The sequence below is a fragment of the Metopolophium dirhodum genome, chromosome 1, assembly GCF_019925205.1.
Source record: "Metopolophium dirhodum isolate CAU chromosome 1, ASM1992520v1, whole genome shotgun sequence".
In the NCBI taxonomy this organism is placed as follows: domain Eukaryota; kingdom Metazoa; phylum Arthropoda; class Insecta; order Hemiptera; family Aphididae; genus Metopolophium; species Metopolophium dirhodum.
The window spans coordinates 104,248,744-104,272,894 of NC_083560.1; the positions used below are offsets into that span (position 1 = coordinate 104,248,744).

Below are 24,151 nucleotides of genomic sequence, written 5' to 3' on the forward strand. Positions count from 1 at the left end.
AAAAAAAAATATAATGATTAACAAAATATATTATACATCATTAAACAAAACATAATGCAAAATTTAATTTATAGAAAATCATTAAACAAAAAATAACGCAAAACGAAATATTTTAAAATCTATTTATTTAAAAGGTCTATTGGTTTCGTAGAAACAATTATTTCATGCAAACAATCTAAAAATTGATTATATTATATTCTGTATCCGGGCCATTCCCTACCAGCATTAGTTATTATTTTTAAATTTAATAGGTATTAACACTATTTTAAATAACGATAAACGTTAACACAAAACTTGGATGACGTTTTAATTCTGAATAACGGTAAACGCAATAGTTGAATAACGTTTCAATTCTAAATAACGATAAACGCAAATATTGTGTAACGTTTTAATTGTAAATAACATAAAACGGAATTTTTTTTAAATGCAAGCTCTGCTTTTAGGTACATCATTTTGAGTCATTACTAAACAACATTTTATTACTAATTGTGGTTATTAATATTTTTTTGTCTTTTGAATAACAATATACATTTTAAATTTCATATTCCAAAGCAGAATATTATTTGGATTACAAGTAGTTTATTAGTAATAACTTATAACTTATTTACTTATAAGTGGCTATTTGATGATTATATGAGTGGAGCAGTAGACCAACATTTTACGGGGTACCTACCATTACCTACTCTACTCCATCCTCATTTGAATTTTAAATACGTATTACTAACTCTTAGATTATAATACTAGTCCAAAATTTGATACCTATTTATGACTGATGTATCGAAGTATTTCAAAAAATATTATGCTTTGGATTATAGAATTAAAAATAATAACAAGAAAAAATAATAACAATTTTTTGTTTAAAAATATTGATTTTTATTATTTTTAAAAACTAATAACGTTTAATTTATTTTAATCTTACGTTAAATGAATCGCCCGGTATACAATGATTTATCGTCAATTTAACATTTAACATATCCATAACTCTATTACAGTTCCAAAAAAACTGGAACATGGACATGTACATTAAAATCTTTTATTATTGAGTGAACACGGCCTGCAGTAATTAGAATTTAGAGTTATCCATTGGTAGAAATCAGGGAGGGGGCTTGTGGGGCATAGCCGCCAAAAGTCCCTCAAGCCTCCTCCTTTTTTAGTTGTGTGGGATCGAAGCCCCCCGCTCGCATTGATGTTAAAAATGTTAGCCCCCCTGAAATTGTAATGGATTTCCGCCTATGGGTTGTCCACAACGAAGTAGATCAATAAAAAACTTTCCAATAAAATATCAATACACTTAATAAAACATTATACAAGTGACAATATTTCAAATCGTCTTATGAAGTTACTTATTGCGGTGATGTCGTCGCGGCATTGAATACGTGAGTGTTGCGTGCAGCATTTAACTTATTGTTACCTATTTATTCATTTTGAATTGATATTTTACGAATTCGAAGATTAATCTATCTTGAGGGGGCTGAGCACCCCGCCAAGTCGCGCTTATGTGATTTCGTCGTACGTCCATCATCATAACGGGTATCGGACATAATTTTTTTGTCATCCGACGCTTCCGGTCGGCTTCCGCGGGTAACTCTATAAATTATGTTACAGTATTTAATATAATATAATAATAATATAATAATATCATTGTCTTTGGCGTGGAAGCGCACCGTCGCGCTTGTTTGCGCAATCGTCAATTTATTTACGCCGGTCGGAGCAGGAAGATTTTTTTCCGCCGCAGGGACCACATTCCGAGGGGTGGGGGAGCTCCCCCCTTTCGTTTAAATACTGGTTTTAATAATAATGTATTATTATTATTATTATTATTATTATTACGTGTGTAGGCCGCGTGCGTGTGTGTCAGCGGGCTGGCCGCCCTATCATCCCGTCGGCGAATCGTTTGCACATCACGGTCTCGTACGCTCGGGCGAATGCTGTTCCCGCGGTACAGCGTAGGTAATATTAAAATAATTATAATGTGGTAACAATATAAAAGTAACCGATATCAATATATAACAATGTCGCGATCGTCATAATAATATTTTATTCAACTATCGTGAGTATTGTTGTTGACTTTTGAGTATTTTTTTAAAAAATTATTTTATATTTAATATAATAAACTATTAATATAGTACCTGAATAGGTAAGTACGAATCGACAGTCAGTTATCGTATATTTGGCTTTGTTTTTACGGTTTTCTCCAGTCATGAAGACCGACGAAGAAAACGTTAGGTAAGGTAAACGTTGTATTTCGTGCACTTACATGCATGCTATAAAAACACTACGACATGATTTATCATGTCTTTTTGACAGTATTATCGTAATTGAATAATATTAAATTTTGTATATCCAAAGTGCATGTGTCCGACGAGTTTTCGACGAAAAATATTTCTCTAATAGTTTCGAAAATATTGTCGTCGCTGTTACGATATCATATCAACGGCTCAAAGTTATGCATAATATTCAAATGGATATAAAATATTATACTTTTATGTTTTTTACATTATAATAAATACTATTAAATACGATTCGTATAGTAGATATAATATAATATAGTCAGTAGTCGCTACCTGAGTAACCTAACCGATTCGTTTGCTATTTTATTATGCTTACAAACGCGTGATTTCGACGATTTTTTGTAAAAAAAAGTATAAAAGAATATTACAAATTACAAATTTTAGAGTTTTTTTATATTATTAAAAAAATTTTTATAAGGTTTACGAAAACACCTGTAAATATTAGATTAATTCTAACAACGATGGCTTTATAATGATGATTTACACTAGGTAGCAAATCAATAAATTCTATACCTAACCTAACCTAACCGATTCGTTTGCTATTTTATTATGCTTACAAACGCGTGATTTCGACGATTTTTTGTAAAAAAAAGTATAAAAGAATATTACAAATTACAAATTTTAGAGTTTTTTTATATTATTAAAAAAATTTTTATAAGGTTTACGAAAACACCTGTAAATATTAGATTAATTCTAACAACGATGGCTTTATAATGATGATTTACACTAGGTAGCAAATCAATAAATTCTATGAACAATTTATGGGTATTAACACAACGAGTGATGTATACCTCCTAATTAAGTGTGTAACTTAAAATTATGTGGGAAAAAAATTACTACCTATATACCTAGCAATGATTCATTTTGCTTTGACAGAACACGTTTGAAATCTACTTGTATTAAATCATGATATTTGGTATCAATACTAAAATAATATATTATATAAGTATATAGGTAGATATTATATTTGTTTCCAATATTATTGATCATTGCCCGATTTGTTCGTATACAATCGTTTTCTTCGGTATAGCGGTAGGTACGTAATATTATTAGATCAATATAATATGATGTACTCACATTATAATATGCTTGTAATAGATACGACCAATATACGTTATAACCATTAACATAATATTATGTAATGTTTATTCAAACGTAATAGCCAACAGGTATAATAAAGTAGGTATAGTGTTATGAGTTTTGACCAAATTTGCAATCGATTGATAGTCATTTGTCAGGCTATACGAGGTTGATAGTACGAAAATATGTAAATGTGAGAACTTCCGGCATTTGATACAATGAACTCTATTGTGTGTCGCGAACCATGTTTTTCAATCACTCCGTAAGGTGAATGAATACGATTATTGTTGTTAGGTATTTTTCATGTCTTGGATAAAAATATGCATTGACAAGAAAATCGTAAAAAATAAACAATCATTGTAATAATACAAATTGTTTTAAATCACCACAACACTTATGATAGCTACCTATTAACTATAAAATATATCTGATACAAAAACCTCGGGTAATATTTAATAAAATACACAATGAAACTTCAAATGGTGTATTGTACCTATTATTTTAAAATAAAAACAATATCGTATTAAATCAAAAAGACAGAAATCGATATAAATATTTGTTGAACTGTAGCCGTTTACCATTTTTTGGGGAAAAAAATGTTCTCTGATGATGATTGCAGTTATAGTGGTTGATGTTACAGTTTGTATTATTATTATATTGTATGGACATGAATTCCCATAATTTCCCAAAGGAACAAGCACTTTTAAAGTAGAGTAGGTGTTGTCTCTACCGATATTGTATGCTTAACTTTTAAAATACTTGGTTACCTACTTAATAAAATAATCAAACATGATAGTTAATATTAATATGATTCCATAAATTAAAAATTTACATTGGTATATAAATACTAAGTGTAAATTACCATAAGTTGCGCAATACATTGTTGACATTTATTTAAGTACCTAATAAATATAAAAGATATTTTAACATGTACCGTATAAATGTCAATATATATTGCTATTAATAATACATTTTGTAACCGTATAGTAGGTATGCGAACAACATGTGTATAGTGGAAAATTGATTTTAATAATGTGCAATTATTAGGTACAAATATTACTATGAAAAATAGGCACATATTTTTATTACGAAATAATCAATGACTGTGATAGTATGTGTTTTGTTTGACGAGTGCATTTTCGACACAAACCGTTAACGAATAATAAGTGAATAAAAACCGGTTAGTAGTTGTGCTAAATACATCCGGTGTACGTGTATTGTGTTTATTTTTTCCATGGACGTCATTAAATGCACTCGGGGCATTAATATGACATTTAAATTTTAATAAGACTCTTGTACAAAGTAGGTACACGTGTTAAACAAATTTTATTTATTTACACTGAAAATTATTTTTTGTTATATATAACGATTATTTGTTATCTGATAGCTAGGCTGAGGAAGTTAACGATTTTTTTTTAACTCGTTAAGTTAAATTAAAAGTTACTTATATTTTTAAGTTAAGAGTTAACTTTGAAAAAAATGTAACTTAACTTAGTGTATAGTTAAAATTTGCTAATTTGCAAAAATAAAAAATTCTAGACACATAATATGGTTTATTAGATATTTTTTCTTTACACTCAAGAAAATGACTGGGGAAAATTAAAATGATACATCAAAGGGAAAACCCATTCAAAAATTTGCATTATTCTTCGGACAAAAATTAACTTATTTTAGATTTATTGAAATAAAATTAACTTGAAGTTAACACATTAATCTTGAAAAAAGTAACTTATTAAGTTAAAAGTTTATCTGAAAAAAAAGTAACGAGTTAATTAACTTAACGATTTAACTTAATTTTAACTTGTAACTCGTTAGTGCCCAGCCTTGTTTGATAGTAATAATTAAGTACCTACCTAGATTTGGAAAATGCAATATTAAACTTATTTTATATCTAATTTTTTTAATATAATTATAATTTAATATACTATATTTCTTAATTTAATTTTCAACTCTATTGTTCATTATTATTAGCTAATTATATATTGTTTTAGTAAAGCTCCAATATAAGCGCTTCACTAACCGACTAACTCATCATTGGAGTACCAGACCATCACAACCCTCGTACCCTTCATTTTCGAATATTTAAGGAAATCTTAAAAGAAGGCTAAAAGACAGGGGTGTCATGATCTATAAAAAATTATTAGCTATGGTGACCATTGACGAACTTTTCTGGTCCACAGACAAGACATTTATTTTTTAAATTATTAATTTTTGATGGCAAATTAAATGATTCATTAATTTTCATTTTCATTTTAAATTTTGATTTGTTTTTCTTTGAATAAACATGTACATTAAATTGTGACGGCCCTAGAAAACTTTCTAAATATTTCTAAAGTGGCCCTCAGAAAATTTTAATTGGTAATCTCTGAACTATACACTTAATATATTAACTATAATATTTCATGACAAAGTACCTCCATCGGGAGGCATATTCACTCAATATTTTCATCTTATTATTGATTAGTTAAGTTATCAATTAATCATATTGTTCAGCTCTGTAACAGATGGCCTATTAAAAGACTATGTTTTAAAAATAATATATTATCGTCAACATTATAGACTACTAGACTAGGTATATAATATTATAATTTTTGACAAATTATTATAAGAATAATATTATGAGCTTTGTAATCTCCATTTAAAGCAAACGGAAAAGCTACCTATTATTATTATTAATTTATGTTATTTTTTAAGTTGTCTATTAGACACATATTTTAAAACAATATAAATCTTGTGAAAATAGCATAGGTATAGTCTCTAGTTATATTTTAAATAGAACACAATATATTAGTCACTTAATAAATATATTTGTATAGTTAAGTTTTTGAGAAAATAGAAAAACTTTATAAATTTAGTGAAATTTGCTGTTTTCTTGTTTAATTAGTATTAAAATAATAAGATAAGAACATAATATGCCACATTACCACTTAAAAATAAATAGATATAAGTAAACAAATTGTGAGTATACAGTAACAGTGAAATTTATAAACAAATATTCGTGAAAAAGTTTCAATCAAGTACCTACCTATCTACGAAAAATGTAATAATTTACCATTTTATCTACGTATTATCATCAAACATAAATATTATATAATTATTTATTTTGTAATATTAATTATAAACAATTATTATTTGTTATATGCATTGATGGACAGTTGGACCAGCGAAGGGTCTAATAAACCTACTGGTACAGACATATCACCTTCGTTAATTAGTGCAAAGGTCACGAGTTCTACTCCCCCAAATGAATTCACACCAAACAAGGATGACATTTTACCAAGGCCAAATTCTGTACTGTTCGAGTAAGTATATAATGTCATAATATTATGGTTTAACTGTCGAGTTCCGTTCAACCAATCGCCAAATATTAAATCTATAATTTACGAATTAGTCACAAAGAAAATAATATGTTCAATTTGTCACATTTAGATCTGGTACAAGTCAATCCATCGTTATTTAATCATTTTTTATTAAACCAGTTTTTCGTGCAAAAATATTAATGTTGAGCATTAAAAGTATGACTGTGGAATTCTGTAAAAATGTCTTTGTATTCTGGATTGATTTAGAAAATACACAATTTTGACAATAATATAATCAGACAAAATCAAACATAAAAGTGTTGTGTACAATATTTTATATACTATGTTATTTGTTATTTTTGGTAGTCCCCAAGTATCAGGTATTCATGTAGGTAAGCAGTCAATAGTTCATCATTAACTATCATTAAATTATTGTGTTTTATTATTATAACAACGATTAATATAACGATAAATAATATGTAATGTATTCTTGTAATTACATTACATACCTACTACATTTTCGCATTATGTTAATATTAAATACATTCGGTAAAATAACTTGTATAATTTTTGTCATACTATTCTATAAGTCCGTTTTCACGTTATCGTCGTTATCTCGTTTCTCGTTTTTTTTCATGGAAACTAACATTTTTTTTTAATTACTACATAAAACTAAATTAATTAATTATCATTTTGTTAGAGAGTTCTCTACTTCATCACGAGCTATTAGCTTAAAGGAGTAGATTTATTTTATTGTATTCATTATATATGTCATAACTGTATTTTAAATAAATAAAACTATCCAATCAAAAAATAGTGTATACGTATGATCTGTTCTAGCTAGTGACTGGAACCTTTTTTAATTTATCGGTATCGGTTCCGGTACTGGTTCTCCAAAAATAAAATAACTGTTCCGGTTTGGTTAGGTCTTTGATAAAAAAAAAATAAAGATATCGGTTCTAAATAATTTTGGTACAGTCAGGTGCCGAAAAGTATAATAGTTTTAAATACCTACCCGGAATGCGGGTTTAATTAATAGTATGAGAAATATTAGAAAAGTGAAAACTCATATGATCATACGCATAGTTTATACACAAAACAGTAATATTATTAAATTATTAAATTATGATAAATAACATTATTTTATTTTTGAACCTAAAAGAATCTATTTAATTTAAAAACTCCGGTTCGGTTCCGGTATTTTATTTATTAAAATAAAAGTTCTGGTTTCAGAACCGGTTCTTTTAGGTTCGATTCCAATCCCTGGATCTAGTGAGTACTGCAGATATAATATACAACTTTACCTATCTAGTTTAATAGGTAAGTAATTAGATACGAAAATTGAATTTATTGGCACTGGCTACAACATTCATCATCATGCATCCATAATATATATCAATATATCATTATTATATTTTATTATTTTTTTTTTTTTTGAACTTAAGCCCGGCGGCTAAGGCCATTAGCTGTTGTAGGGGTTATGAACTGTGATAGGGGTAAGGTTGGTACGGTAGGTTGATTTTACGATAGTTTTTACGGTTGTTACGGTAGGTAGCAAACACGTGTATCGTGTGGCAAGGGTTTTAACTACTATGAACCCGGGTGGTCACCCATCCGGGAGCTAGTAGCTGTGGCCGTTACTTACTCCCAGTAGCATTCCGCGACTGGTAGCAGCCAACGCGCTACGCCAAGCCAATTATATTTTATACAAGTATATGAATGCACGATTTTCCATTTTAACGTTACAACAGTTAAGCTTTATTAAAGTACATTTTCTACTCTTCCTATGCGCAATATTTTAAATAAGTAAATTTTTTTTTAATTGGCATATACAATATGGTTCATTTATTTTGATTCTGTAAACTGCATTAAAGCTAGCTACTTGCTAGTATACAATAGCCGTCAATAGGACAATTATTAACGCATTGTTTTATTTTGATTAGGATGCCAACGGTAAAGCATTTGTCCACACTGAGCACTTCCGTAAAAAAATTACCTCATCAAATGAAAAGGGAATCGACAATTGAAGAGCTACATAATACCTGGAGAAAAATGGGAGCGTAAGTATATAATTCGTCAAACTGTATTGTCTGTACTTATGCAAACAATTATAATATAATATATTAATATGTTTAGTGAACTTTTTAAAAAAATTACACAATTACACTGATTAGACGGATAATGACAAACCTTGACTCATTATATTTTCTTAAACTTCTCTAGTGTGTAATGTTTATAGTGCAGATTTATTTTCTCTTAAAATAGCCAAAATATGGTACTTATATTCTCTTTAAAATTGTAAATATGCTTGTAATATTCTCTAAAATAATATTGGCAAATAATGCAAAACAATTTTTTAACAATTATATTTTATGAATACCTATATTTTTTAACATCAAAATAATATGTAGTTATTTAAAAGCAAAACAAATTTAATAGTTAACAAAATTAATAATATAATTAAAATAATAGATAATAAACAAATTATTTTTTTAAATTATAACTGGTATTTACATATTGTTGCTAAAAACCATTACATGTCGTGATAATTTACGGGGTAGCAAAATATTATATATTATTCGTACTTCGATACCTAAAATGTAAAAAAATAATAATCTTCAGACTTCATAATAAAATCGTTCTGGCGTTGAAGACAGCCGTACTCAATAAATTATAAAATAAATAGGTAGTACTTATCGCAATGGTTGAAATGTCCATATTTTTTTTAATTTATAAAATATTTTTATTAGTGAAATATGCAAAAATATTATTTCATATGGATATATTCTTTAAGACTTAAGATAATGTCAGCGCACTATTTGGCTTCTCTCACTGACCTACGCGCAATATAACAAAGTTTACGTTCACAATAATGAATATGATCATAACAAATTCTAAAATAAGAGTGAAATTAACTTTTATACAATTTAAAGCTAAGATTATTATCTATATAGCTGGCTTTAAAAATTAAAATATAATAATAATTTAACCTTTAAATTTTATAAGAGGTAATTTCACTCTAAATTTAGAAATTACTATGATTATAATCATTATTGTGAGCATAAAATTTGCTATGTAACACGTGAGTCAGAGAGAAAATAAATAGCGCGCTGACATCCTCAACATCAAAAAATGCACTTTTATGCAAAAGTTTTTTTTTATTATTTAGCTTCTTAGTAGCACGATTTGTCAACATATCTTACTCTTGTAGTTGTGCCATGTGCATACAGCAAGCATCCAATAAAAAGTTTTTTTTACATAGAAATCCTCGCACTAAATATTAATGTTTATATTGTATACCTCATCAGTATTGAGATTTGAGATTCATGAAAATTAAATACTAATAAATATTATACAGTATTGAAATCCAGTAACAATAATTTTGACTATTAAGAATGAGCATTATATTGTATTAAAAATTATTGAGACATTTTTACTTTGGACCGACCAAAGAACAAACTAGATCCAATACTATATGCTACCAGAAACTAATGAAACCCGATTGAGCACGGTCCATATTAAATTATTTTTAGTTAGAAATTTATAAAAATGTTTGTAGTTATATCTAAGATTTGAAAATTGAATACATAATTCCTTACATTATGTATTCCTAGCTTTAACAAGAATAAAAAGTTTAACGAAACCAAAACTCATTCATTGGAGCCTACATTTTTGACATTGGATTTTAATTTTCCAGCCTGAAATCAACGAATTCTCGTCAAAAACGAATAACCATAGATACCTAAAATTAACACCAAATGATTTTTTATAAAATATTCAAAATATTTTGACACGTTTTGAACTATTAATAGACATTTTCTATTTTTTCTATAAAATGTTATGTCAATAAAAGTTTTTTAGTAAGGACGGTCAAAAATGTTTAAAATATAATACATAAGTGTACGGTACACTGTGTACCTCATAAAGTCATAAGTGTTATTATAATAACAGTTAAAAACTATTAAAGATATATAGGCACAATTTTTTAAGTATTTAAAGTTTAAAATTTGACAAAATTCGTCAATATCTCGAAAATTTGCAAATTATTTTGTGGCAACAAATTTATAATTTTTTCAGTTTTATAGCTAAGCATTGAAAATTTAAAACAAGGTATATACAAGTATTTTAAGGATAACATTAATTTTCGTGCTAAAATGTAAACAGTATTACAAAATGTATTCGGTCTATTTTTATAGCTTCGATGTATTTTTACTTTTGAGTAATATATTTTTTTTTATTCAAACTTATAGACAAGCTCTTGCTACGACTCTATCTGCTCTTTACGGTAAACTGTTGGTCGTCATGGGCATAGCTTTTCCGATGTCTGAAGTGATATCTACACACATTCCTCATTCGTTTTACGAGGTGACATTTACGATTGACTTATCTTTTATTATCATTTCTTTTATACTCCACGTATTTTTACTATTTTATTTTTTCTTCAGGGTTATTACTTGTACCTTTACTTCGGAAGTATGGCGTTTCTTTTTTACATGTACGCAATGCTGCTCAAAGGCAAGCCCACGATGACACCAGTCAACAATAATTTCAGTAAGTATCGTGAATATTCCGCGGTAAAATAAAATACTGCAGCTATACATAATATTTCATGCGTTGTTAATCGTGTTAAAATATATACAATGAAACCTCTAAATACCGGACACTCTTGGTCACTGAAATATTTTATATTCAGGGGGTTCAGATTGTAGAAAGTTTGTAGTTGACTCCCAAGAATACGTCCGCTATTGGGAGGTGTTAGGGGAGGTTTTAATGTATATAATTATTTTAGTTGGTTGATTTAATTACTATTATCGTGACACGCGTGTCGTGTATATATAGATAATTCGGTTAGCGATTCATTATCCGGAGAAGGCTCGGAAAACAGCGATGGAGACTCGGAATATTACGAAGACAACGATGACTTCACGAACACCGGTGCCGTTGAAATGGACTATTGGACATCATACAACCCGAGAACCCGGAGACAATCGTCTCACCTTGTGTTGCCTTCTACTTTCCAGCATTACGGGAGTTTCTATCTGAGAATGGGTGCTGTGGGTTGGTTGAACATATTAATATAAATATATTATTTATTATAATATTATAGTATAATTATTATGCCCGCGACAACTATTATCTATTGGTCACAATGGCACGTAAGCCCTTCGTTCCGCATTTCGTCAACATGAAATCGACAAAGACATATAATATATAGAAATATCATTAAACTAATTTTTTTGAAATATTTATCTTTATGAAAACAAATGTATTTGTATAATTTTAAAATTTTAAATTATTGAAGTGACTACAGCATATATTACTCACCAGTGAAAATTCAAAATAGTGTCACAAATGTTTTATATACAAATACACAATACCTACATTAAACAACTTACAATAATATATATATACATATTGGATAAATGTTTCGTAAGTTAATGCTTAATTTCTTGTCAGGTGGCACTACTGCAGGGAGCCTTCCTACTCTACAATTAATGTTCCTATGTTAAATGTTATTTTATGTCACCACACTATTACTATTATTATAGATTGTCAATATATATTTTTTAAATAAAAAAAAAAGTTAATGTTTAGATATAGGTTAGTATTAACCTACTATTTGTTACATAATAATAGTATATTCATTCTATATTTAAAAAATACTATCAAGAAATCTGAAAGATATTATTTTTTTAAATCGATCCTGTAGCTAAATGCAAAATACTTCTTCAATAATTAGACAATGTACAATTATATAAAAATATCACCTACCTACCCACAGTTTTTACGACAACTGGTTATCTATTCTCAATATCTATTTTGTTAATCAACTTATAATAAATTATTATGCAACTTATATTGTATATAGTCGATGTAGTTACCTGCTACCGGCTATCTTATTAAATGTTGAAAACATACCACTCAAAAATGTTTATTTCTGTTTTGTTTTGGACTTTTAGAAACTTTTATAACTTATTATCTATTATATTTTAAATGTCAAAGTCAATGCCATACTGATGTGGATTTTATAAACGTTATGCATTTATGCATAATGATAATAATAGTAATAATAGTAGGTATAAGTTTAATAACATAGTTTGATTTTTGATTTTTTTTGTTTCCAGCTTTCGGCATAGGTAGTATGATTTATTCTGGACTTGAATTCGGTCAGTACTTCGAACTTGAACCAGCTACGAAATGCCACAACGTGCTTCTGGTGCTCACTCCAGCAACAAGAATGGCATTCATATTTATACAAATGTACTTTATATTTTTGAATGACGAGGTAAGATTTATTTTTGTAAAAAATAGACAGAATTATACTTTTATAAATTTAATAATTAAAAAAAAAAATCACATATGTACTTCTACACTGAAATTTATTAAATATGTATTAATTATTCTTAATAATAGGTTAGTAATAGTATTGAGTATATATTGTATAAATTACATACTCAATGGTAATATTAATAGGTACACGTGCTATCATGCCACATATTAACAACCGACTAAAGTGTAGGAATGTGCCTGCAAGGGTACCTATTATAAGCTATTTCGTTACAGAGTTATGTAAGTTGAATTAGTATTTATTAATAATTACAATTAATTGTAATGGTCGGGTTTAAATGCGTAGGTAAGTATATACATTATAAGTCAGTGTCTTAAAACAAATCTAAAAATAACTCTGTTGTAGTATAGTTTTAACAAATACCGAGTTATAATTTGAAAATAATAATACTATTGTAAAACACAGATGTATTGCAGCGTAAAAGAAAAATTATTTTTTTTATTATACTTAAAAACCAATGTTTAAATAAACAATAAAATAAATATGGAGTCATGGTGTTGCTCAATGATTAACCTCAGTCACCAACGTGTTCTGAGATCAACCATCGGCTGGTGTCGCTAGTTTCCTGATGGGTGACCACTCGAGTTTTTAATGACGAATCCTCACAACACATACACATCCTTGACCAACCGTAACCTCTCTACAAAATGATAATGGCCATGATAGTTATTCCGATGCTTAAGATCAATAAAAAAAAAAAATAATAAATAAATATAGACGCCAGGACCTGAGCGGAGACGGTTTGTCAGTCTAGGGTATTTTATATTATATTTATATTGTTATTAGTTATTACTAATACGTCTTATTGAATTAATATTATAAAATTACAAGAAATCACTTAAATCGTTATTCTTGTATCGTTATTTAATATGTAATTTCGTCAAATTATATCTTAAAATATCTATAAAAAAGCTTATAAAAAATAAACGTGCCTATGAATTTTTAATATTTTCAACTGTTATATGAAAAAAACTTAAAAGTTATGATAATTTTGAAAGTTATATTAAGTATAGGAATTTATAAAATAAACAAATGGTGTAAATTTAAATTATCTACAGTTATTCGTTTATGAATTACAAAATATAAGAAAAAATAATCGCTACATGAAAAATCAAGTGAATATTCAATCTTGCAAAAATTTGAACTTCAAATTAAAAATTTAATTACTTTCCGGTAGAGATTTTTTTTTGTTAAAGGTATACAAACTTATGAGAAATCTTGTATTCAATTTTCTAATCTTAGATTTAAAAATAAACATTTTTAGAAATGTCTAACTCAGAATAATTTGCACATTTTCGTGATTTTGACATAACTTGTCATAATTTTAATTTTAAATGTTTATAAAGAAAAAAATTTGTGTGATTTTTAATGTGATTATGTATTTTCAATATTTTTCAAACACTATTGTAGCATTATATTAGGAACCTTGTACTAAATGCTCAAAACAAGTCAAAGTATTTTTAAAACTGTAAAGTGTATTTCAAATGCTAATATAAACATTCAGTGAATATTTCATGTATCTACAGTAATTTTTTTTAAAGTTACACCAAAAACCAAAATCGATTTTTTGCAATAATTTTGTTTTGTTTTTCCGACGCTTTTGAAAACTACTGAGAATTATTTACTTTTAAAACCATTAAAAACCAAAATCGATATCGAAACTGAACACAAAATCGAAAAAAATCAATACCAGTTATCAAAACCAAAATTAAAAACGAAAAAAATAATAAAAAATATCCGAAACCGAAATCAAAATCAGAAAAAATAAATACCGATAACCGAAATCGAACAATCGAACAATAATAAAGTAAAAGGTGATGACAGACACACAAAAAAAAAATTTAAAAAAAAACACATAGCATTGTAAAACTAATACTTACATAGTTATATATTTTATCGCTCCGCTCACAATCTAAAACAATTTTCCAATAAAATGATAATTGGTTAATATTTAAAAAATATTGTAAAGGTAGATCTCAAAATTAAAATTACAAAATAGCGAAATACATAGTATTTTTGTTTTGGAATTCATAAAATTCTCCAAGATATGTTAAAGAAACTATCTATTCCCTAACCCCGGATATATTATACCCAAATATAAAACACACGTGTTTTCTAAACCTACAATTCCACCCCTTCAAACAGCTAATGGCCATAGTTTCCGGGCTTCAGGATCAATAAAAAAAAATAAATAAAATATGTCAATAATGATCAAAAAATATTTTTTGTAGTTAAAAAAAATATTTTTGGTTAGAATATTCGATTGTAATAATATTTTCAATTTAGTATTTTATTTATTATTCAATGAAAATAGGGTTTTTCACAACCAATAATTGAAAATTATAACTACGAATGTATAAACAATTAAAAAAATGTAAACATAATAATATTACAAACTAAAAAAGACACTGTTTTCCAAGGCTGGGCATTAACGAGTTAAAAAGTTAATTTTATTTTAACTTTTTAACTTAACTAGTTACTTTTGTCTTTTCATTAACTTAACTGTTAACTTACTAAATTTCTTTCTTAATTAACGTGAAATTAACGAGTTAATTTTTCATTTTAAGAAGTAAGTTAAGTTAATTTATTTTGTTTTTAATTTTATAATATTTCATTATTTTAGTCTATTTCGTTTTCATGTCAAAAAAGTTGTATCGTAAATTGTTTAAAGTTAAAATTTATATCATTCGATCTAACTTATATGGAAATACTGTATGAAGTATTAACACTATATCCTATAATTTAGTTTTGGGTTGAAAAAAAATTAAGTACGCTAGCGTTGTATAAACAAATTAACTTTTTTTTAACTTAACTGAATTAACCTATAGTTAAATTAACTTTTAACTTTTTGTTATTGGTGCATATTAACTTAACTTAACTTAACTTAACTGAGTTAAAAAAAATCATTAACTTGCCCAGCCTTGCTGTTTTCCTTTTAATATATTTTAGAATATGAAACCAATTTATTCCAATTTATAAGGTTAAGTATGTTTGGGAATGAAATTATAATCAAATGTGAATGGAAAATTATATTTCTATGATTCATATCATTCAGATAGCATAATTGATAATATTATGTATTCAACGTTTTCGTCGGTTTCCTCATTGCAGCAACAAATGAGGGTGACGCGTCACCGGGTCTTGGCAAAGTTTGGACTCATGCACATGATCGGCACTAATCTGTCAGTATGGCTCAATGTACTCGTACAGGAAACCAAACACGAAATACTAACATTTTACAACCCGGCAGACAATTCTATCGGTGTCGACAAACAACCAAATCATTTTTCACGTAAGTCCATACAAACTGATACAGAACAGTACGGGTGTCAAGTACCTAGTGTGATCCTTACTCGGAATTAGTTTTAAAGCATAATAGGTATTATTAGATGTAATACATAGGTATTTTAATAATAAATTGTATTGAAATTGCCTATATAAGACCCCTTAATTACCATACGTTTGGTGTCTTGTTAGTATTTTGGATTAAGTAATCGTGAGGGATGTTGAGTGGAAAGCCACCCTTCGTTAATTTTCTGTTATATAATATATTTATTTTTTTCCCAATTTGTGTTTATACATACCTATATTATTTGGCTCGTATTACCGTCAGACCATTGGGGAAAAAGGGCGGCGGACTTATACTTCTCAAAACGATGCCAAGTCTCCCCTTAAAATCAAGTCCTCATCAAATAAGCACTAGGTATAAAAATTTTTTAATTTTTTTATTTTCTACCTATTGGTTACTGCCTATAATGTGTATCTCAGGTATTGGAACCTTTATGTATTTACCAGTTTAATACCTATACTGGTTATATTATTATATTATTATTTTATCTATTTAAGTTTTGGTGCAGGTTTAGAGAAATGTTCAGACAAAAACATATTTAACGTCCCAGAACCCCCGAAGGCTAAAAGTCTTATACTCCGTAACAATTTCGAACCTCACAAGTAATATATACATTATTATTGAACATTGTGACTATTTTACGTTCTAACAACAAATTAAAAGTTTCATAGTGCAAATCAAATTGTGCCTATTTTAAATCAATAGTTGGTTTTTGTTAAACTCACCAGTTACACCTTTTTCATTTAATTCTGTTTAAGCTATTTTATAATTTTGTTATCAAATCGTTTGTTATTGTTAACCCATGTAATCTTGTTAAATGTTGTTATGCGTAAATTAAATACATACATATAAATATAATTTTGTGACCCGACCGTGCGTAGTATCTTATCACATATTATTATGTGTGTTTGTCAACTAATGAGATATACCTAGCAGATTATTGAATGAGAATTATGTAATCTATATAAAATATAATAATTAGTATTCGTACATCGGGCCGGGGTGCCCATTTTAATCAAATATATTGAGGGTCTTGTCACTCCAAAAATTTGGGCTATTTTCGTCTGTGTGAAACGACTCTGTATACAGCTGCTGCTGACGTCACTCGAACGGTTGTGAGACCTAACCAAGGGGGTTTATATAAATTATGATAATAATAATAATAATAATAATAATATGTATAATTACGCTTATAATATTTATAAATCCTCCTTGGGCTTAACTTTGTGTTGTGTGTGCAGTGTTCAAAAAGTGGACGACCACCACGACTCAGTCACCGGCGTCGGCCATGTCGTCAGTGGCTGACCGGCTGCGGCGGAGCATCAACACGGGACCGCACCACATCTACGAGTGCCGCCGGACGAACATCATCGGGTCGCTGGTGCAGAACGCCAGTCCATTCCTGTTCCCGTGCACGATCGAGTACAGCCTGATCTGCGCAGCCATACTGTACGTAATGTGGAAGAACATCAGTCGGGTGCACGCGGACGTGTACCGTCAACGGAAGGCGGAACGGTGTGAAAACTTGGCGCAGATCACGCACTACCGGAAGTCGCCGCACTATTACTCGGTGGATTGCGCGCAGGCGCACAAGGGCCTGTTCGTCGGCATACTGTTCTTGGTGCTCACCATCATCTCGCTGATACTGTTCTTCGTGCTAATTTCCCGCCCGGAGCTCATCACGTTCGCCGTCATGGAGGTGAATGTCTGCGAGCTGTCGCTGTACGGTATGACCACGCTGGCCACCATTGTCGGCATGATGCAGGTATGACAATATTATTACCTATAAGACGTAATAATACTCAAATATTTGTAGGGAAAACCCCTTTACTACGCAATAGACTCTTAAACATAAAAAATAGTGTTAATTTTTTTTTAAATTTATAAACAAAACTTAATCTCATCCTAATATTTTTGATTTCAAACTTGTATGATTAAAATTCCTTTTTTCGATATTGTATAGTCGTTTTAATTTGAATTGCGGGACGATAATTATTTTTAACTATAAACATAACAAATCCATTGAATGAAGAATTTCCCAGGGAGGAAACGTAGGAAGTGCTGTGGAATCCAAGTATAACGGTTGGCGAAATTAGTGTGGAGTGTGGTTAGGAAGATTAAAAAGAAAGAAGCAAAAGAATGGAGTACCAGTAGAGGTAGAAAATAACTCAGGCATAAGGTTAGGTTAGTCGAAGTTTATGTTAGTCGAAGAGAATGTTCCGGAAAAAAAGATAAAAAGCATTTTGGTACTCATATGCTAGACTGGGCATTCACAAATTAAAAAGTTAAAGTTAAGTTAAAAAATAAATTTTATTTTAACTTTTTAACTTAACTAGTCACTTTTGGCTTTTCATTAACTTAACTGTTAACTTTTTAAATTTCTTTTTTAATTAACGAATTAATTTTTCATTTTAAGAAGTAAGTTAAGTTAATTTATTTTGTTTTTAATTTTATTATATTTCACTATTTGGGTTTACTCTGTTTTCATGTCAAAAAATATTTACCGTGAATTGTTTAAAGTTAAAAATTTATATCATTCGTATCTAACTTATATGAAAATACTGTATAAAATATAAACACTAAAGTCTATAATTTAGTTTTGGGTTGGAAAAAAATTAAGTACGCTAGCGTTGTATAAACAAATTAACTTTTTTACAATAGGATATTATCTTGGAATAACATTTAACAGAGTCTCAAATAAAATTAGATAAAATAACCTCATGGTTGGATACGCGACTATTTGAGCCGTAGGTACTCATAATGTTAAAAACATTCCAAAACTACACAATGATATTTTAATAAAATTACGCCAAATATTAAAATAAGTATTACAATGCTATAATAACTAATAACAATTTTTATTTTACAATACCAATATATTTTTCCCTCTTAAATTAGATCGAGGATCCAAATTCCGTAGTTTATACTTTGAGCCCTGCAGAGTTCCCTAATAAATGTGGACCCTCAATTCCCTCGCCCTGCGTGATAATGATAAATATGTGAATCGTGTACCTACGTATAACATGAATGTGCCCTATACACCACCGCAGGTCAGGCAGCTGAAGTTCGACGGACTGCGGAATCTCGAGCTGGACAACATACTGCTGGTGGGCGCGCAGACGGGCACGTTCATATACAGTACGTTCACGATAATCAGCGGCCACTTCACCGAGGAGAACAACACGATCCTGGTGCTGATCACCGCGTCCGCGTCGCTGGTGCAGACGTTCTGCCAGACGGTGTTCATACTGGACGCGTCCCGGCGGTCGTGCGTCACGCCCGACCAGATACGCAAGAAGCCCGGCCGGGAGATCGTCACGTTCCTGTTGGTCAGCAACCTGGCCATGTGGGCCATCAACACGCTGGAGAAGTCCCGGGCCGACTCGCATCCCATACAGCTGCACTTCTACGGCCTGTGGGCGTGGACCATAATCACGCACGTGTCCATGCCACTGGCAATATTCTACAGGTTCCACTCGACCGTGTGCCTGTGTGAGATCTGGAAACGGTCGTACAAGATCAAACCGTCGTACATGTGAAAGCGCTCACGTCCTCCGCCACTGTGCCACAAAATCCTTTAATATAAGCGTATATAATATCAATAATATTATTATCACATATTCGGTGGAGTCGCTTCGGGGACCGGGTCGGGTTCGTTCCCGGTTTGGTTCCCCAGCTCCAAAATTTCATTTACTATTATTAGTTATAAAGTATTTACCAGTTTCGATATAATATTATATAGGTATACACACGAACGTGTGTAAATTCTGCCCGATATTAGTAGGTAGTAAGTTCCACCTCAAAATTTTTGTAGATACAATTATTTATACTCAGATAAATAATAATGATTTTAATAACTACATTTTTATATTGTGCATAGTTGGTTAAAACCTAATGGGAACCAATTCGGTTCACCGTTCACGTGTGAATGAAAGGTAGATATGGAAATTATTCAGTGAGATACTAGATAGAGTCTCGCCGTCATAATCAGTCGTAAATCATTCCACAAAATCTATAAATTCAATTTAGCAAAATTAAGCCTATAATAAAATGTTATGAATAGCTTACACTTTAAAACCTAATTTGTGTGGCATAGACGCACCAAAGGTGATGGATAGTTTCGTTTTATTATTTAGAAAGGTACCTCTACCTATACTCATATTATGTTCTGATTACCTACTGCATTCGTAGAAGATATCGAATTTTACTGAATTTTATATGTTATTAATTATTATTATTGATCAAGTTGTCAGTAAAAATGATATTCAATTTGATACAATATCTTTTAGTCTTGGATGATCCACATCTGTAGATGTATGCAACAAAATTATTACGACCAAACTTTGCGAATGCGTACGTGGGAAAAAAATATTCTAATATAAATTATCTATTATTGGAGAATTGTAAATTGTTATTTATAAATAAAATATTTATGCATTCAAAATTATTCTCAGTAATACCTTTTTATACCTGCTAATTTTGGATATAATTTGCAACCACCCATTTATACGAAACTGGTAAAATGGTTTTATAACTTTTCAAAACTACCATATAATTCATTATTTCATTATAAATTGGTAGATTTTGAAAATATCAACATATTTGGAAAAAAATAACAGTTTCGATTTCTAAAAAAATATTTAAATAAGAGTTACCTACGGCAAGGTTTCAATTCCAAAACCAATAATTTTATTTGGTACGGTTCCAGCTCTTTCAATAGTGCCTGTGTCTTTACGCTACAACCACCATATAGATTATATTATTGTATTATTATTATTAAATTATATTTGTTATATTAAAATAATTGAATGACTAATATATTAATATATATATTATACATATTTTATGTTAATATCGACGCCCCAGTTCAAAACTGCAACAACTCGAGATAATACCTATAACAAATCCAAGTTTTGTATTGGTTAAATTATTGACCACAAGAGGGTATTTTCAATATTATAACTTATATTACGTTACTAGAGAAACAATATAGAAAACACATTATACCCAATAAACCAATATTTTGAGCTGTTGCAATTTTTAACTGGGGCGTCGGTATATTATATTGTGGTGGACGGTTCTAATAATATTTTAAATGAATCGCCCAAGTATGTATTTTTACTTATAATAATATGAAAAATCTGAAATATATTTCATAACGTTAAACCGATTTTAGTACCTACCTACTTACCTAATTCGTAATTTGTGTTTACTTAGGTAACTACCTAATGAAAATATAAATATGCCTACAGTATACTTACCATGATAAGAAATAAAATAAAAATCATAAATAATCATTATGTTTATTGTAATATATCGTTGATGTGGTGATTATGGATCATTTTAAAATGTTTTCGATGGGTGGTGTGGACATTGTATGATTACATTGCAAAATAAAAATTCTACAAGTTTTTTTAACATTGGTGTAATTGGCTACTCCAGTTATACATCCATAGGACAACTATAGTTAGTATACTGTATAGTCCAGAATACAGTATTTTTTGCTATATAAAATGTAATATAAATATTGACTCTTGGCACCTGACATTACCGAATTCTTCCCCCTTCCCTTAAACTTTTAACTGGTTTGAAAATGGTGTTTTCAAGTTTCACGGCAGTGTTGCGATGTAACCACTCTGCAAGCAATGTGGTTTAATATTGACTTTAACCTCCAAAGCGATACATTGTTCAACACCAAAATTGAGTATGATGAATCATAAATTCTTAACTTAAATTTTTTAGTACTAATCATTTTGTCCCTGTATAGTTTTCATAGCTTATATTTGCTTAAAATAAATGGTCTTTAAATGTAAATTACCCATATAGACTAGATTTTGGACACCATTATCTACATTTCATGAAGCAAACTTTTAAATAGTTACAAGTATAAACAATATTAAATATATATATATATATATATAATATAAACCAATGAAATGATAAAAGGTGATGACAATTAAACCATCGAATATTACTGTTTTAATATTTTTGTTTAAAGTTAGCTTTGTTATAATTATAACAAATAATAGATAATATATCTTATTACATTTCTAAAAATAAAAATAATTTTACTATATTGTAACTATATTGTGCTGGTTATAAGAAATACAATTAAAAATTACCTAACCATTTATTGGTTGTAGTTTACCATAAAGGATTCTTTCATACAATTTATGACATCAATAATTATTATAGATGTATATTATTAACAATAATCATTTAAATTATGTAAATTATTCCAAAAATAAATGTTATAAATCATATTGGTATAAATACAAATAATATTATACTATAGGTATACTTCAATAAATAAAAATACTAATGACATGTCACAGAACACATTGATTTTATGTTTAATATAATATAGGTATTAGAATATTTGTATAAAGAAAAATTAATAGTGAAAAAAAAATTGCTTTTTAAAAATTAATTTATTGCTTAATATCGGTTTCTCAAACACACTGAGCACCTGCTGATACGCGTTTGCAATGTATTTTGTTTGAGTGTCTGAGGCCGGGGCTTCCTGAACATATCTCGGTCTTCAATTGTAGACAACCAGTATGAATAAGCCGTGGTGTAGAAGTTACAGCGCCCTATTCCATGGCACTCAATAAACGGTCTTGGTCTAAACTCTTCCAAGCACGAACCTGGGCTGACCAACGACTGACCGCCACCATCAGCACCTGAATCGGTATGCTAAAAAATAAAAACCAACAGTTACTTTCTATTTGCATGTTTGTATTGCAAGTAAAATAATGACATGTTGCTATGTTGGTGGTGTGCTTATATTTTTTAAATGGTTGGCCTTCTATGTTGTATAACATAGATAACATTGGGCATGAAATAAACTGTGGTCGCCAATATGGTAGAATATATGTCATATTTAATATATTATATAAATTGCATTTAGAAGGACCATCTAGATAATTATTATAACCACAGTATCATTATATAAACTCAAATTGTTCTATGAGAAAAACTCTAGCCTTGTGAACATGCTGCCTACCTACAAGTTATTCAAGTAATCTATTTAATAAATTCCTCTATGAACAATGCAAATAAAAATGAAAATAATACTATGTCAATACTTTTTTAAAGTATTATAGGTACTCAAACCAGTTTATTGTTAGTTAATCTTCAATATTTTTCTAACAGTTTCTTATATTAAAAAGTTTAATAATATATTAATATTATTATATTATAATTGAAAATTCAACTTTTATCAATCATTTATTGTCATTATGATTATAATTAGTGTTATGTACATTATCGAATACTATCAATACTAAAACCTACAATTGGTACCTATCAGTTTCAATATTAATTTTACTATAAAATTTTTTGATGAAAATAATGTATTATTTTATGTTACTGACCATGATAAAACTGTATCCAATCCACAACTCACTCCAACCATTTGGACATTCAGGTATGGCCATTGATTGACTGTGCACTGCAATTACTTTTGTTGGAGCTTCACACACAGAACATCTTAAACAATGAAATTAAAAAAAAATGTTATCCTTAAAATGTATATTAAATAACATGTGGAAAAATATAAAACAATTTAACTGCTGTACACCGACCTTGATATGAATTTTGAAATATCTAAACCTAGAATTGGTGTCATCATTAAAGGCATCGGCTCTGGAGTACTCAGCCAATAACTGTAATCATTTCTACTTCCATAATTACATACTTCGTTTACATCACAGAATAAGAATGGCATTGTATTGAATTTTCTCAAACAACTACCCGGTGCACCTAAGATGGCAGTATAGAT

General features: G+C 29.0%; 2 protein-coding genes across 4 annotated transcripts in view; one reads left to right on the forward strand and one right to left on the reverse strand.

Moving 5' to 3' along the window:
* The first annotated feature begins 1,857 nt into the window (after positions 1-1,857).
* On the forward strand, positions 1,858-21,535 carry LOC132935853 (proton channel OtopLc-like). 3 transcript variants are annotated; one of them, XM_061002486.1, is made up of 11 exons: positions 1,858-2,050; positions 2,127-2,226; positions 6,527-6,673; positions 8,614-8,730; positions 10,921-11,035; positions 11,116-11,221; positions 11,510-11,728; positions 12,796-12,956; positions 16,131-16,311; positions 17,610-18,133; positions 19,419-21,535. In XM_061002486.1, exons 2-11 carry the CDS (start codon positions 2,201-2,203, stop codon positions 19,905-19,907), a joined length of 2,085 nt encoding a protein of 694 aa, XP_060858469.1. In that variant the 5' UTR covers positions 1,858-2,050; positions 2,127-2,200; the 3' UTR covers positions 19,908-21,535. The 3 variants fall into 3 exon arrangements, with proteins under 3 accessions (XP_060858469.1, XP_060858471.1, XP_060858472.1); XM_061002488.1 differs by having other exon boundaries at positions 2,138-2,226; XM_061002489.1 differs by lacking the exons at positions 1,858-2,050; positions 2,127-2,226 and adding an exon at positions 4,538-4,673.
* A 944-nt stretch (positions 21,536-22,479) lies between these two features.
* Positions 22,480-24,151, reverse strand: part of LOC132949107 (collagen alpha-5(IV) chain-like) — a 53,904-nt gene continuing 52,232 nt past the window's right edge. The window contains 3 exon segments of the mRNA XM_061019890.1: positions 22,480-23,064; positions 23,745-23,859; positions 23,955-24,132. Of these exon segments, the coding sequence (XP_060875873.1) occupies positions 22,807-23,064; positions 23,745-23,859; positions 23,955-24,132 (551 nt within the window). The 3' untranslated portion in view covers positions 22,480-22,806.

Bases quoted from the DNA above. Each gene is read 5' to 3' on its own strand.
- LOC132935853 (XM_061002486.1), top strand. From the start codon at position 2,201: ATGAAGACCGACGAAGAAAACGTTAG. The intron at 2,227-6,526 runs GTAAGGTAAACG...ATTGATGGACAG, and splicing joins ACCGACGAAGAAAACGTTAG to TTGGACCAGCGAAGGGTCTA. The intron at 11,222-11,509 runs GTAAGTATCGTG...GTGTATATATAG, and splicing joins ACCAGTCAACAATAATTTCA to ATAATTCGGTTAGCGATTCA.